We start from the raw sequence: 22,098 nt of genomic DNA, 5'->3' as shown, positions 1-22,098 counted from the left end.
AAGATGGACAGAATGACATTTAACTTGTGAGCTTTATGTTCATAAGATGCTGTGGGCGTGTTCAGTGTGGAGGCGGAGACCTGGATCACCTTAGCAACACAGCTGTCCTAGTTATTTAAGGACGAGCCGCAGCTGTTGGGGCCCTTTAAGACACACTGAGCACTTCCCTGGACTGACGAGCAATCCCCCGCAAGGGGAGAACCTTCCAGTGACAGTCCCAAAGGGAACAGAAACGCAAGCGTAAGGCCGTCGTTTCCCTTCATTTTAAATTCTTTTATCCTGTCCCACCATGTATCTCCCACCCGGATAGCGCCGTCCCAAGAGGTTCTATTTCTCAAGGCTAGACTGTGCTAAATAGGGACAGTCCAGCCTGGACACCACTGCGCAAAGCAGCGCATTTTTCTTTTTACTTTTGGCTTTTCCCTTTTTCACTCGCCTCGTCTGCCCAATCAGATGGGGTGTCGATGTTTACTGGTGTTTGCGGCAGCTCCTCCCCCTCCCACATTGTTACACAGCCTTAACTCGCTAGGTGGCAATAAAATCAATTACTAAACTACCAATATATTAAACACGGTACTAGACACTTGCTGTACAAATACCTACCTCCTAGGTTGAGGGAGCTATAATGTACTTACAATGAAGGATGGAAAATACAAAAATTAAAATTATGAAGTAGTTCAGGTGGGTAGCCTGCAAGTACACAGCCACCACCACACTCATTCAAGGCCCCTCAGGACAATTCCGGATCACCCAGACAGCATCTTGTACCTCCAGCAACCTTATTTACTGTATCTCTTGCAGTAAATGCCCAGCCATCTACATTGGGGAAACAGGAAGGAGACTCGGAGACCGCTTCAGAGAACACGTCAGGGCTGTGAAGATTAAAGATCTCTCCAAGCCCATTGTTTCTCATTTCACCTCTGACGGCCACGACCACTCTAATCTCTCCGTCTGTGTTCTCAAAGACGGTTTTCCGAACTCATACATCAGAAAGACCACCGAAACTAAAATTATTCTGCAGCTAGGATCACACATTCTCCCTTCCCTTAACGACAGATTACTGTTCTTTTAAATTTTCTCCATTCATTGGAAGTTTCATTTCACACCTCTCTGCACCCATTCTGACTTCACACCTCTTGATTGGCCTCTCTTTCTGTCCCCTGCTCCCGCCTCTCACTCCTCCTCCCTCTCAACCTTTGTTCTCCCGCTACTTTACCTTTGCCTACTGCCCTGTCTCTCTCACACCTGAAGAAGGCTCCACGGCCGAAACGTTGTGTTCTCTTTCTTCTTTTTTTCAGCATGGAATAAACCTATTACTTGTTCCTTTAAAATTATGAATACTGAATGCTAAATATTACTGCCAAGTGAATGAAGAGACCACTTCTAATCAATGCTGTTCACAGCTGAAAGATGGTATTTCCACATGGACCTTTTAATGTGTCCAATGATGCAGTATTGGACGTGTGTCAGCAGCCTCAGTACAAGGACTGACATGCAGCAGACATTGTTATGTGGCTCAGGAGGCTGCACTAAGAAGAGATTTATTCCTTTAATATATGTCCATAACGCAAGAGTGTCAGTTATTATATAATAACATAAAACATTCTGAACTACAGATTTTGTATAACACCAGATGTCCCTTTTAAAGCAAAGTTTCTTCTTAATATCAAGCTACCGAATGTTCAGTATAGAGATCCATTGCCTTTTGCTTTAATTTGTAAAGGGCAGCAATTCACTACATCTCACTGCAGTTCTCACTGTAGTGTTGGGTTACACAATATATGAATGCATTTTGTACGCTCCAGTTTTTCTACATATCACTCTGAGTGAATAAAAACCCTGCAGCTACTGAACAAGCTAAGCTCATACATACAGAGATAAAAAATAAAGCTTTTAACTGATACAGTATTTTTTAGTCTGTATTAAGAAAGAAAGTGCTGAACACCAATAAACATAAAATAACAGTAAGCAAAAAATAAAAACAATGATAAACCAACTGTACATTAAAAGCTTTAGTAAAAATACAGCTAAGAACAGTTAACTAAAATGATCCATAATTACAGTCTGGTGAATCAGAGCAATGAGTTCCACAATCCATTATAGACAGCTTGGTCTTAGGTTGCATAAGAGGATATAAACTCAGATTAAATGATGGAAAATACTATTTAATATTTTATATATTCAATAAATCATAATGGTAGCCTGGAAGCAGACAATTCAGTTACATATATTTAAAGAAGGAAAACCCTAAATTCTACTCTACAGTTCACAATGGAACCAATATAATTAACACAGGACAGGTTATATGCAGATGCAGAGAATATCTAGTTTGTACTGTACATGAGATGCAGTATTCATGACACATGGAGGCCTACTGGGCACCTAAGAACAGTATGTACCTACATATTCACATTACAAACAAAGGCACTTTGAGCAACCAGAATAGCAAGGGATGTACAACTGGCAGATTGAAGAAATGTTTTCACCCATTATGACGTTTCTAACGTGTGCTTCAAATGACAACAGAGTCAAAAGCACCAACAAGGTGTATAACTTCAGACAAGAGTTTCATTAAAGCAGCATCAACAGCACTGAAATCTTTAACCTTGCATAGTTGTTGGGAGCCAATAAAAGCATGACTCCAGTCACATATTTTAACTTAAAGCTCTGCTTCAAATTATACATTAAGATAAGAAAAGCCAACTGTAATGGGCAGAAGCTTTGGATAGTGGTATAACATTTAGTTTGAAGGAAATCCAAATGCCATAGCACTGAAACCCAAACTCATGATGTTGAATCATGTAACAATAAAAAACATACTGTACATGCTAAATTGTATGTGTCCCAACATACTGTGGAACACCCTGAGTAACTAGGACAACAGCAGATTGAAAAGTCAAAATCTGATAATTGGGTCCTATAAACCAAAACCAACAAAAGTAAATAGTAAATAATTACATTTTATGTACACTCTGTAAGATGCCGTAACTGGCAGTATCAAAAGCTGTACTTAAGTCCAAAAGGAGAAAGATATTATAAAACCCAAATCGGTAACAATCAGCAAGTCATCATCTAGTTTGACCAGGGCTGCCTCAGTATTTTGTTTAAAAGCAGAGTGGAAAGGTTCAAACAGCTCATTAGAAGCAAGACAACACTTCACTCAAACCCCAGCCACCCATTCCAGAAATGTTGCAGATGTGAATTGGACATAGGATACAATTTATTAGGAACTTTAGGGTCTAGATGAGATTTTTGTTAACAGCTGTGACAGTAACAGACCTCATCTCTGCAGATCGAAGACCAGAAGCCAAGGAGTGTTTAGGTTGGTAACAAATGGATAAACACAGAGAGTAGATTTGGGGTGATGCATAACAATAGGGCCCAAAACACAAGGACTAGGCTTCTTTTTAGCTACAAACTACATCATATCAGTAGCATCCACACCAGTAAAACTAAAAACTTAACCCTTAGAACTGGAGTGGGCGTAGTTAACACAACAGCAGAGGGATGATTACTAATATGGTGAATTTATTTTGAAAAAAATTAACTGGTTTGAGAATTGTATTTACTGTGGACAAATAGCTATTATTACCATAACCCTTTCTTGAGGGTTATTGAGCACTGCCATAGAACAGCTCCTCCTTCCTCTTACCACATTTCTAAACCACAACAATTTACTATTGAAAGAAAAGGAAAACTGACAATTTAGGAGCTACTTACATTTATGCTTTACTGGTCATCATTAGAGCTGCCTTGTGACAGCCCAATGTGATACAGAGCAACAAAAGAAACAAAGGAAAATAAACTAAATGTATATTGGATATAGATTGAATGTTTCTGGTTGCACTTTGAATAACTGATCATTCTGACTGACTGACCGTGATGCACTGCCATAAGCACTAAATCATCTTTTAAGTGAGTGAGATGATGGGGCACAGCTGATTAAATTATTTCATCTGTTGAATATAAATAGCTGGTAAAAGAAAACACAAAGGAACCAATTTGCCTTTCTTATCAAAAGAACAATGACTCTGTGCCATCAGTATGTTGGAAGCTGGACAAAGTCAATGCACCATTGCTCGGTATCTGGGGTGTTCACAGCCAGCAATTTCTTACCCGGCAACACATTCATGACAAATATTTTCATATTCCTGAAATTTTATAAAAGAGTGGTAGTTGTGTTTTCTTTTGATGCTCCATCAAAAAGAAAGGAACTTGGATTAATGAGTGCAAGGTTTACTTCAAATACCAGAAAACATACTCTTTTCCTTCTCCACCTCCATTACTTTTTTCTTCCACTCATCAAAGGTGGGGATATCTCCAGGGTCTTTGCCATTTACCACAGCAGATGGATCTGGGTCCTTGATATTGTTAGGATCCACTTTCTGGCCAAGGGAGAGAGAAAATCATGGAAGAAATGAGAAAAGGCCTATTGTTTTTAAATGAGCCTCATGTCTACATTTCACTTTTGTGAGTGAAGTTGCATTTTACACTAGGACAGTCACAACTGAGAATTCAAATGTAATGCTTTAAAAATATTAAGCTCTGAATCTTATAAGTCAAAATGTTACTCATCTGCAGCTTCATTGGTAGATCTGAAGTTCTACCATTACAATTTCATTTATAAAATAAGAAAACCGATTAACACACAAAAATAGAAACACTATTTTGCTGACAAGTCAAATTACATGTGTACCCATTTACAATGCTGTGCATTTAACTGAAGCAACATGAATGAAGTACTTCATTAAGTAACCCACCTGGGTTTTAAAACAACCTTCAAGAGCTAGTCCAGAGCCCTAACCACTCCTTTACTTTAGTGAACACCGGAGGACCGCATAGGAAAATAAGGTAATTCTCTCTCTTCAGCTAATGCTTCCTGAACCAATGCAGACCGTGGCTAAGAGAGCACAAACTGCATTAAATGTTAACATAGAAGGTCTCTGAAGCTGCTTGGACTGATCTTTAACTCTTGCCATTTAAAAACAGACACAAGAAAATGTAGCCCCATCATGAATAATGCGTGCAAGTAAATTCAGAAGATTCAATTTTATCCACACAAAACAAAGAAAACATTAAGTGGTGCAAAACAACCAAGAGATGATGCATGCACACATTTCTTTGATGCCTTAATACTAAAAGCAGTTCTTACTTGGAGATTACTGTGCAAAGTCCACAATAATCGACTAATCTGCATCCTTTCACAAAGCTCAAAACAAGAACTATTTTCCTTGTCTCTCCTTCTTTCAGGGTTACAAGGAGATCAAAAGCCTCACGTTTTTCCAAAAAAGGGTTATGCATTGACACTGCAGCTCAAAAAGCACTAACAGAAAGCCAGATCTTGCCCATTTCATACATACATTTCATAAAAACCCTAAGCTTTTACACATGTTTTCAGATTATTACAGAAGTTATTTTAATGGTCTACACAAATACCTGGAAAAAGCCTTTTAAGCATTATATTATTTTCTGTACTCTGGTTAACTGCCCTTTTCAGATTTTTGATCTAAAAACCTCACTGAGCCTTTCCTGAAAAGTAACTGGAAGCTCCATAGTGGCTCACCTCTCCCTTCTGCACATGAGATGTGTTCCCACCACTCTGGTCCAGCTCTGGCTTGTCCTTACCCACTGGCGTCAGAGGGGAGTCCAGGTCAGTTTTGGTCCCTTTCCCTCTTCCATGGGTACTGGAAATATTCTCTATGTGCTCCACGGCCAGACTGTAGGGAAGAACAGGATGGGGAGAGGAAGAGAAGTACATTGCTCTAGGTAAGCTGTTTGCACGAAAAACAAAAGAAGGCATTCTGCTCTGAACCTAGTCAACATTTTCTCTTTTGGCGAAGACGACAGCAAAATAGGCAAGGCAAGTGGAGTGTTGCTCAGCATAGCAAAGACGTTGTTGTTACCTTGGTCCCTGTGGATTTTGGTCATTGTGGCTCACAAGCCAACTTCAGTACTCACCTGTCAAGCGATCTGTCAAAAGGAGGGGACTCGCTGGGAGGGGACGCCACAGGAGTCCCTCCAGCCTCACAGTCAGCAGCTGACTGCTCAGCATCATAAGAGCTGCCTACATGGGTATCAGCACTGGGAACCTCTATTGCACTGAGGGAAAGAAATGATAATATGCTGTTTACCTTGGTGACCTTGCTGGACAGGAAGATAGAGGAAGGAGAAAGGTAAGGGGACTCATGTGCAGATGGGTCACCTTAATGGTAAAAAAATATAAGTTTTGGGCCATTCTAGGATGAACTGTACTTCTCAAATAATTTTTCTGAGCGAGGAAGAGTTTTCAGAATAGAGGCTGAATTCAATAAGGTAATGCTTAAAAAAAGGGTATAAATTCTGAGTGGCATAATAAGTCATACAGAGAAAGACTGATGACTTTCTCCAAGTGGGATTTCTGTTGGTGTCTGCACATTTAATGAAGGGGACATTCCAAAACAGGAGACCTGGGCAGATATCCTGGAGACCACTGCATCCCAGCAGCGACAGAAAATGAACACCAGTCTGTGGAGGGTGGTTTAGCAGTATTAAAAGATCTCAGAAATGTCATCAATATTATTTCACATAATGAAATAATCTACATTCAAAAAGTGCCCTACTGTCATTGCCATTTTAAAATGAAGTAATTTGAGCTAAAACTGTCTGACCAATCTTAAACATCAAACCTAAGAAACAATGCCCACAGATTCAGGAGTGCTAAAATTCGATAATGGTACTTCTTACCATAAAATTCAAACATAACACTGTTTGAAATTAAGTTTTGAAAGTAGATTATACTGTATTGATTTCTGCTCTTCCAAGAGCTAATCTACTTTGTAACCATGGGTTCATTTTGACAGGCTGTACATTTTCATGATGCAGTCACAGGACTCTGAATAACTTAACCAGAAGGTGAAATTCCTTTTAAAAAATTGCATTCTCTTTACTCCTCTTCTACACTTATATTTGTAGTGCTCAAAATACTGCAAGATTAAATTGTTATAAAACACCAAATCTTTTAATCTGAGGTCACTGATGTGATTATTCTAATTTGTTAAACTATCCAAACGCAACTTCTTATGAAACATGTTCTTCACCCTTAAAAAACGAATGCAGCATTAGTGCACTCCCCTTTTGAAAGGTTTAAAAGGCATCTCTCCTGTTGTAACCAAATTCCCCAATTTAAAACAGCTTTATGTTTGCCATTAATCCACACATACAAAATACAGGAAATCCACGGTTACCAATTTAAAAAGATTTTCCAAAACTCCAGTCAAAGATAGAAGGCAAATGTCAAAGTTGCTTTAAACAATACAAAAGCTTTAAATTGTGAATATTTATATATATTATTTTATGTACATTAAAAAGAGTATCAAGCCTATATTTTATTGTATTAACTATATATTTTAGACATCTTAATGTTTATACATGTATTTAAAATGGGGTGTCAAGTATTGTGACATTTGATTAAAAAGATGTGACAACCCCGTATTCATTGATAATTATCTACGGCAAGACCTTTATGTTATCATTTAAGATTTGCTGCAACAGCAATTCTCTCATCTGTATCCACATTTTAAGACCAAAGGTTTGATCTCAGATTCTGGTCACAGATCACCTGGCTCCTGTGCTGAAAACAAGAAAATGCATTCTATATTCCAACATTAAAACTGTGTCCAAATAGCTCTACTATTGCACCCAGGTCCCAGTCTCTCAACTTTCAGATTTAATCTATCATTATCACTTAGTTTACACTGAAGCTCGTCAAACCCACACATCATTCACTTCCTACAGGATATGTGAAAGATTCCTCCGGGCTAAACTATTACAAAAACATGAAATAGCTGCCTAACTGGTCTTGTGCGTAGTAGCAAGGAACAGGAGCTCTCACCTTGACTGTGTGACAGGAGGGGTCTGTGAGGTAGGTGTGCTGGAGATGTTCTCAGTAGTAGCAGAAGCAGTGGAAGGGGTATCATCCAGGCTGAGAGAAGTCCCATGCTCTGGCACGGCCTCAGACACTGGCTCTGGCTCAGCTAACCCACTGGGTTCATCTGTTTTCACAGTCTGTCCAAAATATAAGCAGACAGTAGATTTATCATTGGCTTCTCCAGCATTTTTACCTTTTTCATACTTGGTAGTTTCAAAACTAAAATGATACAAACCAAATAGAACAAATGCCAACAACTGTCTCCAGTACCGTCAAAAAGTCTTGTTCACCATATTAATGTTGGTTTGGAATTATGGTATGAGATTTAGATAAAATATCTTCAATTACAGCTTTGCCAACAATTTGATTTTTTGGAACCTGAAAACCTGTGGTTTGAACTTTTGCTGCCTAGATCATTTGAACATTCTGCTCTCAAGCAACATTTCATTTAAATATTCTTTAAGAGCCTGTTCTGAAAAAAACACTCTGTCCCCTGTCAGTATACTGCACATGGTTGTCACCAATCTTATACTACTGCTGTGTAATCAGTAAAGGAATGCTATATACACATCTTTTAACATTTATTACAAATGAATGTATGTGAAGAAGACTAATATTTTTGTGCATATAGAAATTTAAGTATTTTTTTATTACAGTGCTCAAAACTAACAGTGGTTTAAGCAGCATGTTCTCTGACCAATTCTCTCTCAAACAGTAAAATGCTCATCTTTCCTTTCATAACATTGCAATATATCCCTTTGTGCAAAAAAACAGACAAAAGACTTCAATGTTCCAATAATGAATAAGGAAACTTTATACCTACCAATGTTCATTTGATAGGCTAGAAAATAGAATCTTGAACAATATGTTTGTCAATTTCAGCAGCTCCAAGCAGTGTAGAACACTAGACTAGCTGACTTTAAATGACAGAAGTTAAAATACTTAAAGCACAAATCACCCATACCTCTCAATGGGAAGCTACTATGTTCTGTACTACACATACTGTATTCAGGAGGAAAAAATTCTAAGGAGTTAGATACATTCTTTAACATTATAAAGGCTTAGTTGAAAGATTTTTAACCTGATCGTGTTCTTTTTCTTTGCCACAGTCCTCTCTTAATATTTCATCTTGAAAAGCTTTTTCAGCCTCCAGTCCATAATCGTAAGAGGACTGGATATTCAAGGACCATTTCTCTTCATCCTGCAGGTTAAAAAAAAAATGAAAAAAATTACCCACTTTTCTCATAAATAACAGATCTCCACACATTCCAGTGCCTACATTTTTCCTTGTTTTGCATTTTAATAGCTACTGTATCAAATCTTCAGCGACTTTCATAAATCTATATCTTAAACTTTGAAAAGAACAGGCTCATTGCTTTTAAGACATTTAGAAAAGCTTGCTTTGTCTATGTGCTACCACAAAACTTTCTAGAGTTTTCCCTGCTAGATCACCTAATTAAATACATAATATACCAATGAACACAATGAAAAGAAATTATTTAATTGTTAACAGTGAATTATATGGCAAATTATATTTCACTACAGTTATTTAATGACTTAATCCTTATGAAGATACATGTTATATATTGCACAGCTGCTACACTATAAAGCAGAGCATATATAATGCTTAAAGTCCTCTGCCTTTGATTAACTGCACTAATTCAGACATTTCTGAAGAAGGCCTCTATGTTATTAATGGAGGTAAGATAAAAGACTGAGCATTATATACTTCTGCTTTGAATATTAACTTGTATTAATAGATGCTTAAATATTTGCCATAATTTTGCAAATTTTGATATGCTTCATTTATCAAAATGTTTAATAAAATATGCATGTTACATACCTTTATCACAGGATAATAATGTGTTATTAGGTGACAAACCATTCAATTAAAACATCTGTATTTTAAAACATTACAACTATCTATTATTAATGGGGGGTGTAATGCAAGGAACCACAGCATACATTAGAAAAGGCAAAATAAATGAAAAAGCTCAGACATAAGCTTGATCCTTGGACTGCATAGAAAACTAGACAGTTGTTAAATACTTATTATTGTGAAAGTAAATCCTTTATAGTGAACAGATCTAGAAATTAAAAATGATGCAGTAAAAGCTACCTTTCTGTCCGTTTTCTTTTCCTGCGTTGCCTGAGCACTGCTATCCTGTGCGAGCTGTGCTGGGCCTGTAGAGCTCTCATCCAAACAACACACATGACGACTGGGGTACCTGCATAAGAACACAGAGGCGTATTTGTAAGGCTCCTGCATTTCCGATTTTGTCAGAGAATTGCCACACAGACAAGCAAACAGAAGGTGCTAAAGATCAGTTTCTGAACACGTGTTTAAATAATCCACACCTCTCTTTAAAGGCTTTTAAGGTAACCCACTACCCACTTTCAACTGAAAGCACCAAACCCTGAAACCTACATTTGCAAGAACACAAACAGATTTGCTTTGGGAGTTACCTATTATCATTGTCAAACTAAGTTACATGTTTTTAAAAACTTTTAAATCAGATCTTAATACCAATTTAGCATTTTAAACCATAGTAAAATAAATGACCTCACATAAAGATGATGAGAAACCTTCTGTGGTTCAATCCTTTATCTAATCAGTAGGTTTAAAGTTTAAGTGATGTGGAGGTAGTTAGTGTAGCCAGGCTGCCTATACAGCTAAGCAATACTGGCCTAATATTCGCATGGATGTGTAATAAGCAACTCCAGTGTCAGAGCTGTCTCTCTCTCTTAGTCCCAACACAATGTTTTAAATAGCATCAGCGCCCAGAATGTTCCAATAAAAACTGCACAATGCCAGCTGCTTATTGAGCACTAAGATGGAAGGAGGACAACTGCTCATAGTTAAGCTGTGGGTGGAAAAAGCCACTTTCTGAAGGTGGCAACTTGAAGTCTTATAAAGAAACTGAAAAACTGACAATGCAGATATGATATCAGTAATAATGAAATTTCAAACTCCAAAAGAGGTTCAGTTTTTTAAGCAAACCTGTAGAAAAGGTTGATCTCCAAAGTACGCTGAATCACTCAGAGACAGTTTGTTTACAGGTTATACCACAAAACCACCATACAGATCAGACCATAAAGTACCAACATAAATCCAGACAAAGCCGCAGAGAATTACCTGAAGAGTTAAACAACTAAGAAGAGTCTAAGAGACTAACAAAACTAGCAGGGACTTGGAATGCTTTGTATTAATGTTTCTCTTGCACCTCAAGACAAAAACAAAGGCCCACACTTAATGAGTTGTGACAACATACATTGGTGTGTACTGGATATTAACCAATGCTCAATGAAAATGCAAGTCTGTTTTACATCAATATTATGTACACTTTAAACAGTGATCAAATAGCTTTGTTGACTGAACAGTTTAATTCTGAAACAACAGATTAAACATCAATTAGTGTCTTCAGAATAACAAGTAATAAGGTCATTAATTGTTCAATGATCACAAAAACAGCAAAAGATATGACCAGCCTGGCTTCAAACAATATCTCCCGAATCTTTGATTGCTATTGACACCATTGGAAGTGGTCGTCAATGAGAAGTTGGGAGGCAAATAAGACTCAACAACCATTGTCTGTTTCAAAAATCAGCAAACTACTCCAGAGAAACTCTGTGAGGGACATGCCACATCCAATAAGGACCTCTTACATCACACTTTGAAGTTTTCAGACTGCAGTGGCTACAGCACAAAAATTCAATATGAAAATGATTGGCTATTTAAGTTGCTGTTGACAGCTGACAAATGACATTGCTAACATTCTGTATTTGCACTTGTAAACCTCATCTAAGGTTCACAAACAAATGCAAGTATCACATTTGTTCTTCGCATGCAACCGGATGACATTCAAACTTGGGACCACAACATCCTAATCCTACCACATGTACAATCCCTGACAAGAACCTGACTGTGAGGAACAGCTGCAAATGCAATTCTCACCTACATGCAATAGGCACCAAGCACGCACATCTAGACCTTTCTACATTCCACCGGGTGTCAGGCTTTGATACAAAAATTGATCTTTCATAATGTGCCAGTTTCAACTCCAGTATCCATTAATGACTTACCTAAGAAATCCTTTGTATAAGATAGGAAGTACTCTGAGGGGGGAAATTTCAAATCCCTTGTAACGCCTTCGTTAAACCATTTTAATAAATCTTGCACATCTTAGCAAAAAAGGATTATTATCCTCATCATAGAGGCATTTCACACCCTTGGTAAAAAAACTCCTTCTTTTAAAGAAAGCAATTCATCTGATCCAAGTTAAAAAGTCTGTAGGCCAGATCTCAAATTCGAAGTTGTTTTGCAAACCAAGCTGCCTGTTTACTATGGTGATTTCAACGTACTGTAGGATCTTGACAGGCCTTCCAGAGGTATGTGGTCTGTTATGCAAAGAGGCTAACTGAACCTCAAGATACTCTACATACAAAAGATGTGAAATACAAAAGTATTCTTTCCATTGTACTTTACTACAGTGTCCCTGCACCTGCCTGTAGTGTACAAATAGGGAAAAGAGCATTATACAGAAAGGTTAAAGGCAACTGTAGAGGAAGCAGCTAAGAGATCCCATTTACAGAAAGTACAAATGGTCATTTTTAACAACATACGTCAATTAACTTGAATTGTATTTAAGGCATCCATTCCACTGGACTCCCAATTCAAATTCACAATTTTGGCAAACTGTATGCACCTACATATTGAGCCATTCAAGACCCCCAGCTGCTTTATCACAACCATGCTCGTTAGAAACACTGAATGCACCTTAAAGGGCTATGGCCCAGACATCACATTGTCAAGTCTGAGCTTTGTTGTTAGCTGACAAACATTCCCAAAATAATGGTTACAAAAACTGGCTGAGCATTACCATAGACTGAGTCATACAGAACATCCTCAGATTGCTGAGCTACCTGTGACCTGCCAGGTTGCAGTGTTATCAGCAGACAATAGATACATATTTCTGTGAACATGAAACAGGGGCCTAACAGAGCAGATCCAATTTCTAATTTCCTGCTTCACTACATCTCCCACTGCAGAATAACATATTTACAATTCCTAGTTCTCATCTTCCTCACAGAAATGCCAACAATATTTTTTGCAACTGCCTGAAGTGAAAATCCAGTGCTCTACTTCAGTAGAGCCAAGGGTTCCTGCAAAACTTTCCATTTTTTTTGTTAGTTTTAGGGTGACAGGGTTATGACTGTGCAGAGAGTCCAAGAATGAAAATAACACGCCATGATAAAGAATATACAACCAAGTTGTGAGAAGCCTGAAATTTCTAACATTACTAATAACAATCGCACATGAATGAATGCATTATGAACAAGTTACCCTTGTAAAAAACATATTTTGCATATCTTATATTCAGATTTGTAGATGGCCATGTTATTTTTCCCTAAAATTAAAAAGCAAGGTTTAACCTCTAACAGTAAGAAAATAACTCTCCAGGATTAGGCAGCATGCTGAAATATGTATAGTTTAAAATACCCGCTCACTAAAACAAAAGGTAGAGAACAGAGCCTTTTAGTAATTAAAGACAACTGGTAACCCACAGTATACTAAATTACTAAGGTATACTAAATTACACAAAGGACTGTGCATGTATTGGGGTATGGCTTCTCTCTAAAGTAATAGATATTAGAGAAAATGGGTATCAAAGCCACTGTCAGACATCTAAAACATCCTGTAAAGACCAATGTTTTTATAGAGATGCTCTTAAAATTATACAGTTTCTAAGACTTACATGCAAGTGCATGTAGTTATATGTGAAGTAAAAACTTTAATATCATTACCGCTGATTTTAATTAAATGAACTGAATACATTGATTGACAAAAAAAAGTTAAATGGGATTAAAGGTTCCCATCCAGCTTTTATAGGTCCAGTGCAGCTCAGTGTAAACAACCTCAACTTTTTATAGAATATCAGCAAGAATACCAAGCTTAAAAAAAACAGTGAACAGTATGTCATCTCTATTTAGACTCACAATATAGACCTTAACATCACCGGCAAATTCATGATGAAAAATAGGGAGGTTTTTTCTGGCATGACCAGACACTGAAGCCATAAGACATAGTTCCACGTGGCCAGGGGCTGTGTCATCCAGACAGACAGAGAAGCCCAGTAAGTGGGACAGTGGCAGCACGAGGGCAGTGGCTCAGACAAACACATTCCGACACTTGTTTGGGTCAGGAACACAGCAGCCTTATCCGTCAGCATTCTGCATGCAAAAAAGAAGTAAAGCCAGCTCATCCCAGCTAATCCCTCTACTTCCATCGACTCTGGGGATAGATAACGATGGCAAGGGGTTCTGCTGTAACCCAATTTCAAACTCAGTGGGTGGGTGTATCAACAGATGGCAATTCTATCTTTTTTAAATGTATATAATGAACAATAAATATTTGTATTGCTTCAGCAGACTTATATTTTGTGGGTCTGACTCTAACCATAGACAAAAACACCATCAAACTCAGACATGGCAAAATAAATCATTCAAAAGTAAAAGTTATTACTAAACTCTCCCTATGTTATTATTTTGCAAAATTAAAACATAGATGACTATGCTTTGAAAACTGACTTCTAGAAAAAGCTTCCAAAAAGGCTCTCTACTAAGGCTTACATGGTAAAAATCAATAATATTCTTTGACCTAAAAAATGGGTCACACTGGCAGTGTAGGTATTACATTTAAGAGCACTTAACAGAAGAAACAAATATGTTAAAGCAGGTCTTCAGCCTGGCTCTTAGAAAGCTTGCAAACTATATATTTTATTTACTGAAGGTAACCAAAAAATAATCAATATGCAAATAAAAATATGATCCACCAAGCAGGTGATTTGTTAAGGATTTTTAGGGATCATCTGGATCAAAAACCTAGACAGACTTAATTCCCTAAATCAAATGATCTGATTAATTGATCTGTGACCTCAAGGTATTGCCAATCTTTAGATGGAGGTGTTTTTTGACTAACTGGATTGGGGCTCTCATTTCACAAGATCTGAAAGCCACTCTTTTTTACATAATATCCTTGACAGTTCTAACACCTCTGCAAAAGATAATGTAGAATTAATATTGAATTGTTACTTATGTCCGTTGTCGTTACTCGATTTCACCTCGTTCAGATCTTGGCTTGTAGCTACAAACCCTGCAACCGTATGGGGAGAATGAAAAGTGAAAGCAGACTCCTGTGACCCACCTGAAGCTATTTATCTTTTATGTCACAGACACCACAGCTTGTACATAAGGAATCAGTGCTGTTCAGAGGAGATGCACCACCCTCACAGACAGCAGCTCCTTGGGAGTCACAGTCCCAGTGGGTTAATGATGTGCCCATTCTCGAACCAGTTACCACAGAGCCTTTACTGGCTGAGATATCTGGGAGTCTTCTTAACATTTCAGAAACAGAAAGAAGAAATATAATCAGATACGTGGTATTGAAGAAAATTTTACATTTAAAGTGCTCTTTCTCCAAATAACTATTATACTGAGGAAATTCAGAAAAAAAAAAGGGCTGCCAGCACCGATTTAGAGATTTCCATTATGTCCTCCTATTAGACAATATATATAAAAAACAGAAGTTCACATTACAGAGGCATCTTCAGATAAATCACTAATGTAGATTCCAGGTATGACCATGAATTTGCTCCTGGAGTCTCTGCTGTGTCATAAATTGATCTGCAAAGGTGAGATGTCTGCCTTTATTTACATCGCACGCACAATTGCTAATCAGGCACCTGATCGGTCATCAGGAATGCAGGTATTATACCTTGAAAGTTCTTATATCAGGTCTTGAACTGCTTCTGCTACTTCCCCTTGACTAAACACTCAAACTCAAAATACAACAACCTCCGTAAGGGAGAAGTCAATGTGTTTATTTAATTTAAACATTTGTGAATACCATTTTAAAGAGAATATAAATATTGGGACAGGAAGGTGTGACTCCTTAGTAACAAGAGAATCAATTAAATTACAAGTAATGGAGTGCATCTGGTGTGCACTGACCCGTACAAACTGATTTGGTCTAGAGAGCAAAAGCACAGACTTCAGATGTTTTGCAAAGTGACTATGAAATGCACTGTACCACTGTAACTGTTTCTGGTTCAGCAGCGAAACTATGTTAGAACTGGGAAAGGGGAAATGAATAAAAGACACTGATAAAGATCAAAATAGATTAAATACAGCTCCAGGACTGCTCAACTAATCATGTGATCTAATGTGATTTGAAAGCTATTTGGTCAGCATTGTGTTTCTCCAGAACAGCAGAACGAACAAATCAAACATCCTAATCGAGATGCACATTCTGTCCAGTCAGACAAGACCTTTGGATCTAAACCACATCTCATAAGAGAAACATGCAGCACTGAAACAGAAATGTGGTTATATAATGGTGGGTACCGATTTATTTTTTCACCATTCATTACCTCTTTAAAAGGAGGAAAACTCCAAGTCTCAACACTGAATATAAAAAGCAAACTGAAGAGTAATTTGTACACCATTCTTTATATATTTTTTTATATTTTTAAGTAAAGTGTAGTTGGCTAAATGTAAAGTGAGTCAATCTTAAAACTTTGTAATTGTGTAGGTGCTCACCAACTTCTGATTATTTTTTAAAGGCATCTGCTTGGAGCTGTATGGTTGTGAACTTCTATCATAAATACATACTTAATTTATCACAGTCATACGATTTGTCAATGACAAGGTGTAAGATGACTTGAAAAAATAGCGGTTAACTCTCAAAGATCAGTCTGTTAGTCGCCAGCTGGCAAACGTTCATATGCTTTAATTTTCAGTATAAGGTCTTTTATAACAGTCAAGTGCAAGTTTCAAGAACATCTTTGTTGTCTTTTCCCACCATCTCTTGCTGAACACTAGAAAAGTACAAGCTGTGGCTTTTTTGATTGGAGGCTTCCAGGCATGCTCTTACCCACTTACATTCACCTTATAACAAAAGTTAGAGCTCACTGGCCAAACAGCAGTAACCGCAGTCAACAATGAGCAATATGGAGTCTGTGGCCAGCCAGCCAATGACCCATTGTAGGCATAAAAACTACAGCCACAACATGCAAGCCAAAACAGCAGTAGCCAGTATGAGAACAAAACTTACAAACAAATCTTTGCTTAAACAGAACTTCACTTCAACATGTCAGTTCTGCCAGCTCTAAGCATATAATTAATGGACCAAGGACATTCTGCACAGGAGCAGCTTGCGGTCAGAGACTAACAAGAAAGCAAAACAGCAGTCAGACAGCCATCTTGGATTATGCAGGGACCCTATTTCAATGTCTTGCAATTGTCTGCAAAGAGAAAAACAGCAAATACAGTAAAGTGGGGTTCAAAAGTAATCTCATAACCAGAACAGGTATCCACTCTTGGAAGCTTTATAAGGATATTAATTTGTGTTGTTACATGTTGAAAAGACTGAAAGGCACATCTAATCAAACTGCTATTTCTTTACAAAAGAGTTTGGATCTTTACTGAACAGTAACTGACACAGCATGCTTAAAGGTGCTCAGTCTTTTGATCAAGGCAGCTCACAACCATTATGTCAGGGTCACACATTCCCACAGGCTGCCTCCCTCCCTTCTCTCAGATCCAGTGAATGCTGGCTTGTTTGTTCAGACACAGTGCGAATCAAAGCGCAGCTTTAACACACACCCACCAGTCAAGTGCCTGACATTTCTAGGTGATGGCATTCTTCAGCACAAGCCCAAGACTGTCAGCATCTCCCAGAAGACTACAATTATTATTTTTTTTTTTATTCACCAGCTTGTTTAACCAGGAAAGCATACAAGGGGCTCCTATGCAACATCATCCTGGAACTTCAAGAATCAATTGAGCAACTGATATCATACAGAAAACAGCTGCCAAGCTCCAATATCATGTGACTCACATTAAAAAAAGAGCATGCAGATAATCAGATAGTTGCTCTGACATCCCTTCCCCTAGTTTGTCTAAAAACTGCAATTGCCTTCAGGCAAAACGTGCAAATGCTTCACAGAAAGTATAAAGTAACAGTTTGAATTACCAAACTGTTTCACATGCTGTGGAGAAACAAACAGCCATAGAATTCTTGATGTGCTTTGCCTCTGAAAACAAATAAGGCTTATATGGGCAAGCTTGAAATGGCCATGTTTAAATGAAGTTCTTTTCTTACTGGTTCAAATACAAATTTAAAAAGACCTTCTTCATGAACTACATGAGAATAAAAGTGAATGGGGGCCTTTCATATAAAGTCTGAGTTCTTCTAGCTATAGTAATATTTAGGGAATTCAACCACACAGAGCCCATGGTACTTTACAGATACGATTACAGTTGTAAAGTCACTGCACACAGCCTTCCCTTTTCCTGCGGCCCCAAAGCAACATACCTCACACTCCTGTTATTGAAAACATTCACCACAGGCGTTTGTTGTGCTTTACTGCCTCTTTCCAAAGGTGTTATAATTGGCATTGGAGACTGTATAACCCGAGTGTGAAACACTCTTATTTGTAATTACAATGTTTTCCTCTTTTTCGTAACTTATCCTTTGAGATTTCCAGAAACAACTGAAACTACTTCCCCTAGATCAGCCTTAAACTGCAATTTATACAGAAACTGTTACAGTGGCAATACAATTAAAGTCTTTTATTGTTCAGCTTTTCCACATTGTATATTCACCCACATTTCTGCCACAGAGATAAGAATAGCATCGTTAATGCACATCACAAAACTGGAGACGAGCTGAACCATGTCGTGTTCAAGAGATGAAAGGCAGCGCAACTGCAGCAAAATCCACTCACAGATTCACAAAATTTGAATGAAAAACAAAAAAAAATCAGACTTGCTTGTATGAATTAAATATCATAACAATACAGGAATTTGTTGATTACAGAAAAGGCAAAAATCCAGCTAATGTTTTGGAGGTGGAATTATCCAGAGATGCCCACATGTCTGAACAAGCACAATTTCCTACTCAAAGACTGCTGAGTGCCAGCTTCTAGGCTTTACGTATTGATGACCCAACACTTCTAACAACAAGATTACACAGTCCGCCAAACCTTTTAAGCAAACTAAACTCAGCATATAAAAACCAAGACACTACCCAAAATGTAGGAAGAGGACACTGTGGACCGCATCTCAAAACATACGCTTAACTTAGCACTTCAGCATCAAGCAACCAGACACCATAGGTGGGACATCATACCCTAAACTGCTCAACTCTGATTTGAAATAGATTTGCACCTATATAGATATTGCCCCAGTAAAATGAAGCATTAGAAAAAATTATCTCAGAAATGCTCAAATTTGTCTCAGGCACTTGTAATTTTTTAGATATCATACTATATGGGAAAAAGAACTATGTGTGGTGTTGCTATTGGAAGAAAACAGTATAAAAGCATTTTGGGCACAATAATTATTGGGAGGCTTGTCTGTGGAGATATTGATCACTACAGTAGCTTTTTATTTTGTACCACACCAAATAATTCATTAACACAGTTTAACCTGTAAAACGGCTGTTTCCTAACTGTAGTATTACCTCTGCATTACTTTAGGTAGTATATTAAATTAAAAAAAATAATCCTTGACACGAAATCACACCACCAGTCTTACTAAGACACACCCATCTTACTGATATAGTAAGATCGTGCCTCTAACCTACAGCAGAGACTCATTACATAGTTTTTGATGGAAAAACAACCCATTTCTGAGAAATCAAACAAAAGATTATCATATTGTATAAAAAACATTAACAAACCTTTCATCACAGCTACGATTCATATCCGAATCTTGAATTTTAAAAAACACCCTGTTTAAAATGTGGCTCATTTAATGCAGATGGCTTTCAAATAATTTGATGAAAATCATGAAAAATTAGATTAAAGCATACATTGGATGAATGGGACCGTTTTGTTTCTATTCTGGCAGTAATCGCTGCTTTTCCGATACAGTAGGTGCTTTTCTACTATAAATCTAGGGTAAACAATGCCTAGAAATATACACAGCTGTTGATTTAAAAGACATTATTCCTATATACTGTACTCAAAAACTGCTTCACTGGTGCACTAATCTTTTGCTAACCGTTCTTTTTACCATCATTAATCAGAACATCAAAGAGGACAACCTGCTCCATGTCTATCTGGCAACTAATGATAAAAAGCTCCTAAAATTAAGTCTTTAATTGAAGTGTTACTTCAGACCTGCGACTTTCCTGTTCACAACAAATACACAAGTTCATCCTTGTGTAGCACAAAAACTAGGATTGTGCAGTGTGGAGGTCTTCTAAAACTGCTTGATGATAACCGATTGAGATTCACAGAAAAACAACTGATTTTTTTCCACAATCAGAATTATTTTTAATCTCTCTGATTTCACCCAGAAGCAAGTACAAGCATGCTCTGTAACCAGGTTTGCTTCAACGGTATAAAATGCACAAAAAGCTCACTTTTTTTCGCAATAAAGTCCTGGCTATAACTTGAAACCCTGCAGCTCTTTTGGAATAAGCAACGAAACAAGGAACACCTGTTGCTCACTTCACGATCAGCCTCAACCTTTATCCACATATTCAAGCGAAGTCAGAACGCAAGCAGATGGCACACAGTTTCGCTGCGTCTCTTCTTAATTTCCGACACTTTAACTTATGATTATTGAAAACAGCAAACGGGGAAGGACAACATCAATTTCATTTGCCCTTTCGAAAACCCCCTCTGCCAGATGGTCTGGCAGGTATAAAATAAAACTTGCACATGCAGGCGCCAGCTGTCGGCCCTCCTGATCATAAGAAAACCCGATGAGGTTTTTAAGCAAAATGCATCTTTAAAAAACTGTCCCAGGACCCTACGCTCAGGTATTCCCACCTGCGTCACCGCCTTGATTGCTCTCTTCCAACACAACACCGCCTGTTCACATCAGCTGTTGGCAACCGCTGGCTGACGCGTGGAAGCGACCAGCAAAACAGCCCAGGAACAAGCGCTCTGACGATGGCGGGGCCGATCAATAATTGAACAGACTTTTTTTTTTTGTTTTTGGCCATGCGTGTGATTTGCGGACTAACCCAAGAGGCACACGGAAGACGGACAGGAGGCGGCTGTCAATTTCAAGAACGCAGCCAAGCGGTGTCCAGCTCACAACATCCTCTGATGTCATCGAGGAATACCACACCGCGAATCTTCCTTTGGACAAAAAAACAACAGCACTATAACAAAATGACTACTAAATCCCTGCCAATATCCCGATACCGGCAGCTGGCCGTAGCTACATCCATCCTGTTAGCTACATGCCATCCAGTGCACTCGGGGCCTTCACTAGACTGACACACGGCGGGCAGAAACACAGAAACCGTCTTTGTTTAAACACGTCTCCAGATGAGGCAAAGAAGGACAGGGGGGACAGGTTAATTAACAAGCATTATTATAAAACAGTTTTGCCCAAGTAAAGAAACGAGATGTCCCTAGCTTACCGGCACAGGAGAGCGAGAATAAGGCACACCAACACACGGCGCAGCTCCTTCATCATCTTCCTACGGGGACGGACATCCTCGCTTTTCTTACTCTTGTCCTCGTTTTAATGGCAATGCAATACCGACTCCGCTACCCTCGGAAGCCTATTTGTTCGAATACCTGAACGGACACACAGGGGAGAGGGATAAATAGAAACGCCAGGCTGTAATATCTGTGTGAACTCTACCCCCCACCTGCCTACACTCCCTCCTCTCGGTCTCTCTTCAAGCTGCTCCTGCCTCTCGCGCTGCTACGGTTTATTCCCCCGGCCTGCATTCACGCCCCATCTCGTGACGCGACCGTTGGAGCTCCTCCCGCTCCGCCTGTCCTCGAGCTGAGTTGGAACTTCTGACGTGCGACGCGTCATCGAATTTTCTCTTGCACTCCCCCTTATTAATACTGTAATAAGCACAAGCACAGTTGTGCAACAGACTGCACGGAGAATTTCACGATTAAAGGAGAGTCAAGACCTCCTTTCGACAGCTGTCTGGAGGTTTGCTAATATAAAGGTGTTTTTACATACTACCACTCCAAATTGCTTCACAAATCCTGTTTATGTATGTCAGAGTAATACTACAAATACAGAGGACAGGGATAGAGAACCGTTAACCGAGCATTAAATACATTATGAAAATAATCTAGACCAAGGACAACAACCTACAAACTGAGAATTCCGATGCAAACATGAAAGCATTTTTCCATGTCTTC

At 38.4% G+C, this 22,098-nt stretch overlaps 1 protein-coding gene across 4 annotated transcripts in view; it reads right to left on the bottom strand.

Annotated features, from left to right (window-relative positions):
* suco (SUN domain containing ossification factor) overlaps positions 1-21,660 on the bottom strand; it is a 40,653-nt gene extending 18,993 nt beyond the window's left edge. For 3 of the 4 annotated variants that reach the window (XM_069194402.1, XM_069194403.1, XM_069194404.1), the window contains exons 1-7: positions 21,351-21,660; positions 10,026-10,134; positions 8,988-9,107; positions 7,871-8,043; positions 5,959-6,099; positions 5,564-5,717; positions 4,262-4,385 (exon numbers count right to left, since the gene is read on the bottom strand). In XM_069194402.1, the coding sequence (XP_069050503.1) occupies positions 4,262-4,385; positions 5,564-5,717; positions 5,959-6,099; positions 7,871-8,043; positions 8,988-9,107; positions 10,026-10,134; positions 21,351-21,406 (877 nt within the window). In that variant the 5' untranslated portion in view covers positions 21,407-21,660. The remainder of the gene's footprint in view (positions 1-4,261; positions 4,386-5,563; positions 5,718-5,958; positions 6,100-7,870; positions 8,044-8,987; positions 9,108-10,025; positions 10,135-21,350) is intronic. The other variant, XM_069194405.1, reaches the window with a different exon arrangement.
* Positions 21,661-22,098: the final 438 nt, after the last annotated feature.

This window comes from Lepisosteus oculatus, chromosome 9 (assembly GCF_040954835.1).
Source record: "Lepisosteus oculatus isolate fLepOcu1 chromosome 9, fLepOcu1.hap2, whole genome shotgun sequence".
NCBI classification, from domain to species: Eukaryota; Metazoa; Chordata; class Actinopteri; order Semionotiformes; family Lepisosteidae; genus Lepisosteus; species Lepisosteus oculatus.
This window is presented reverse-complemented; position numbering and strand designations above follow the sequence as displayed.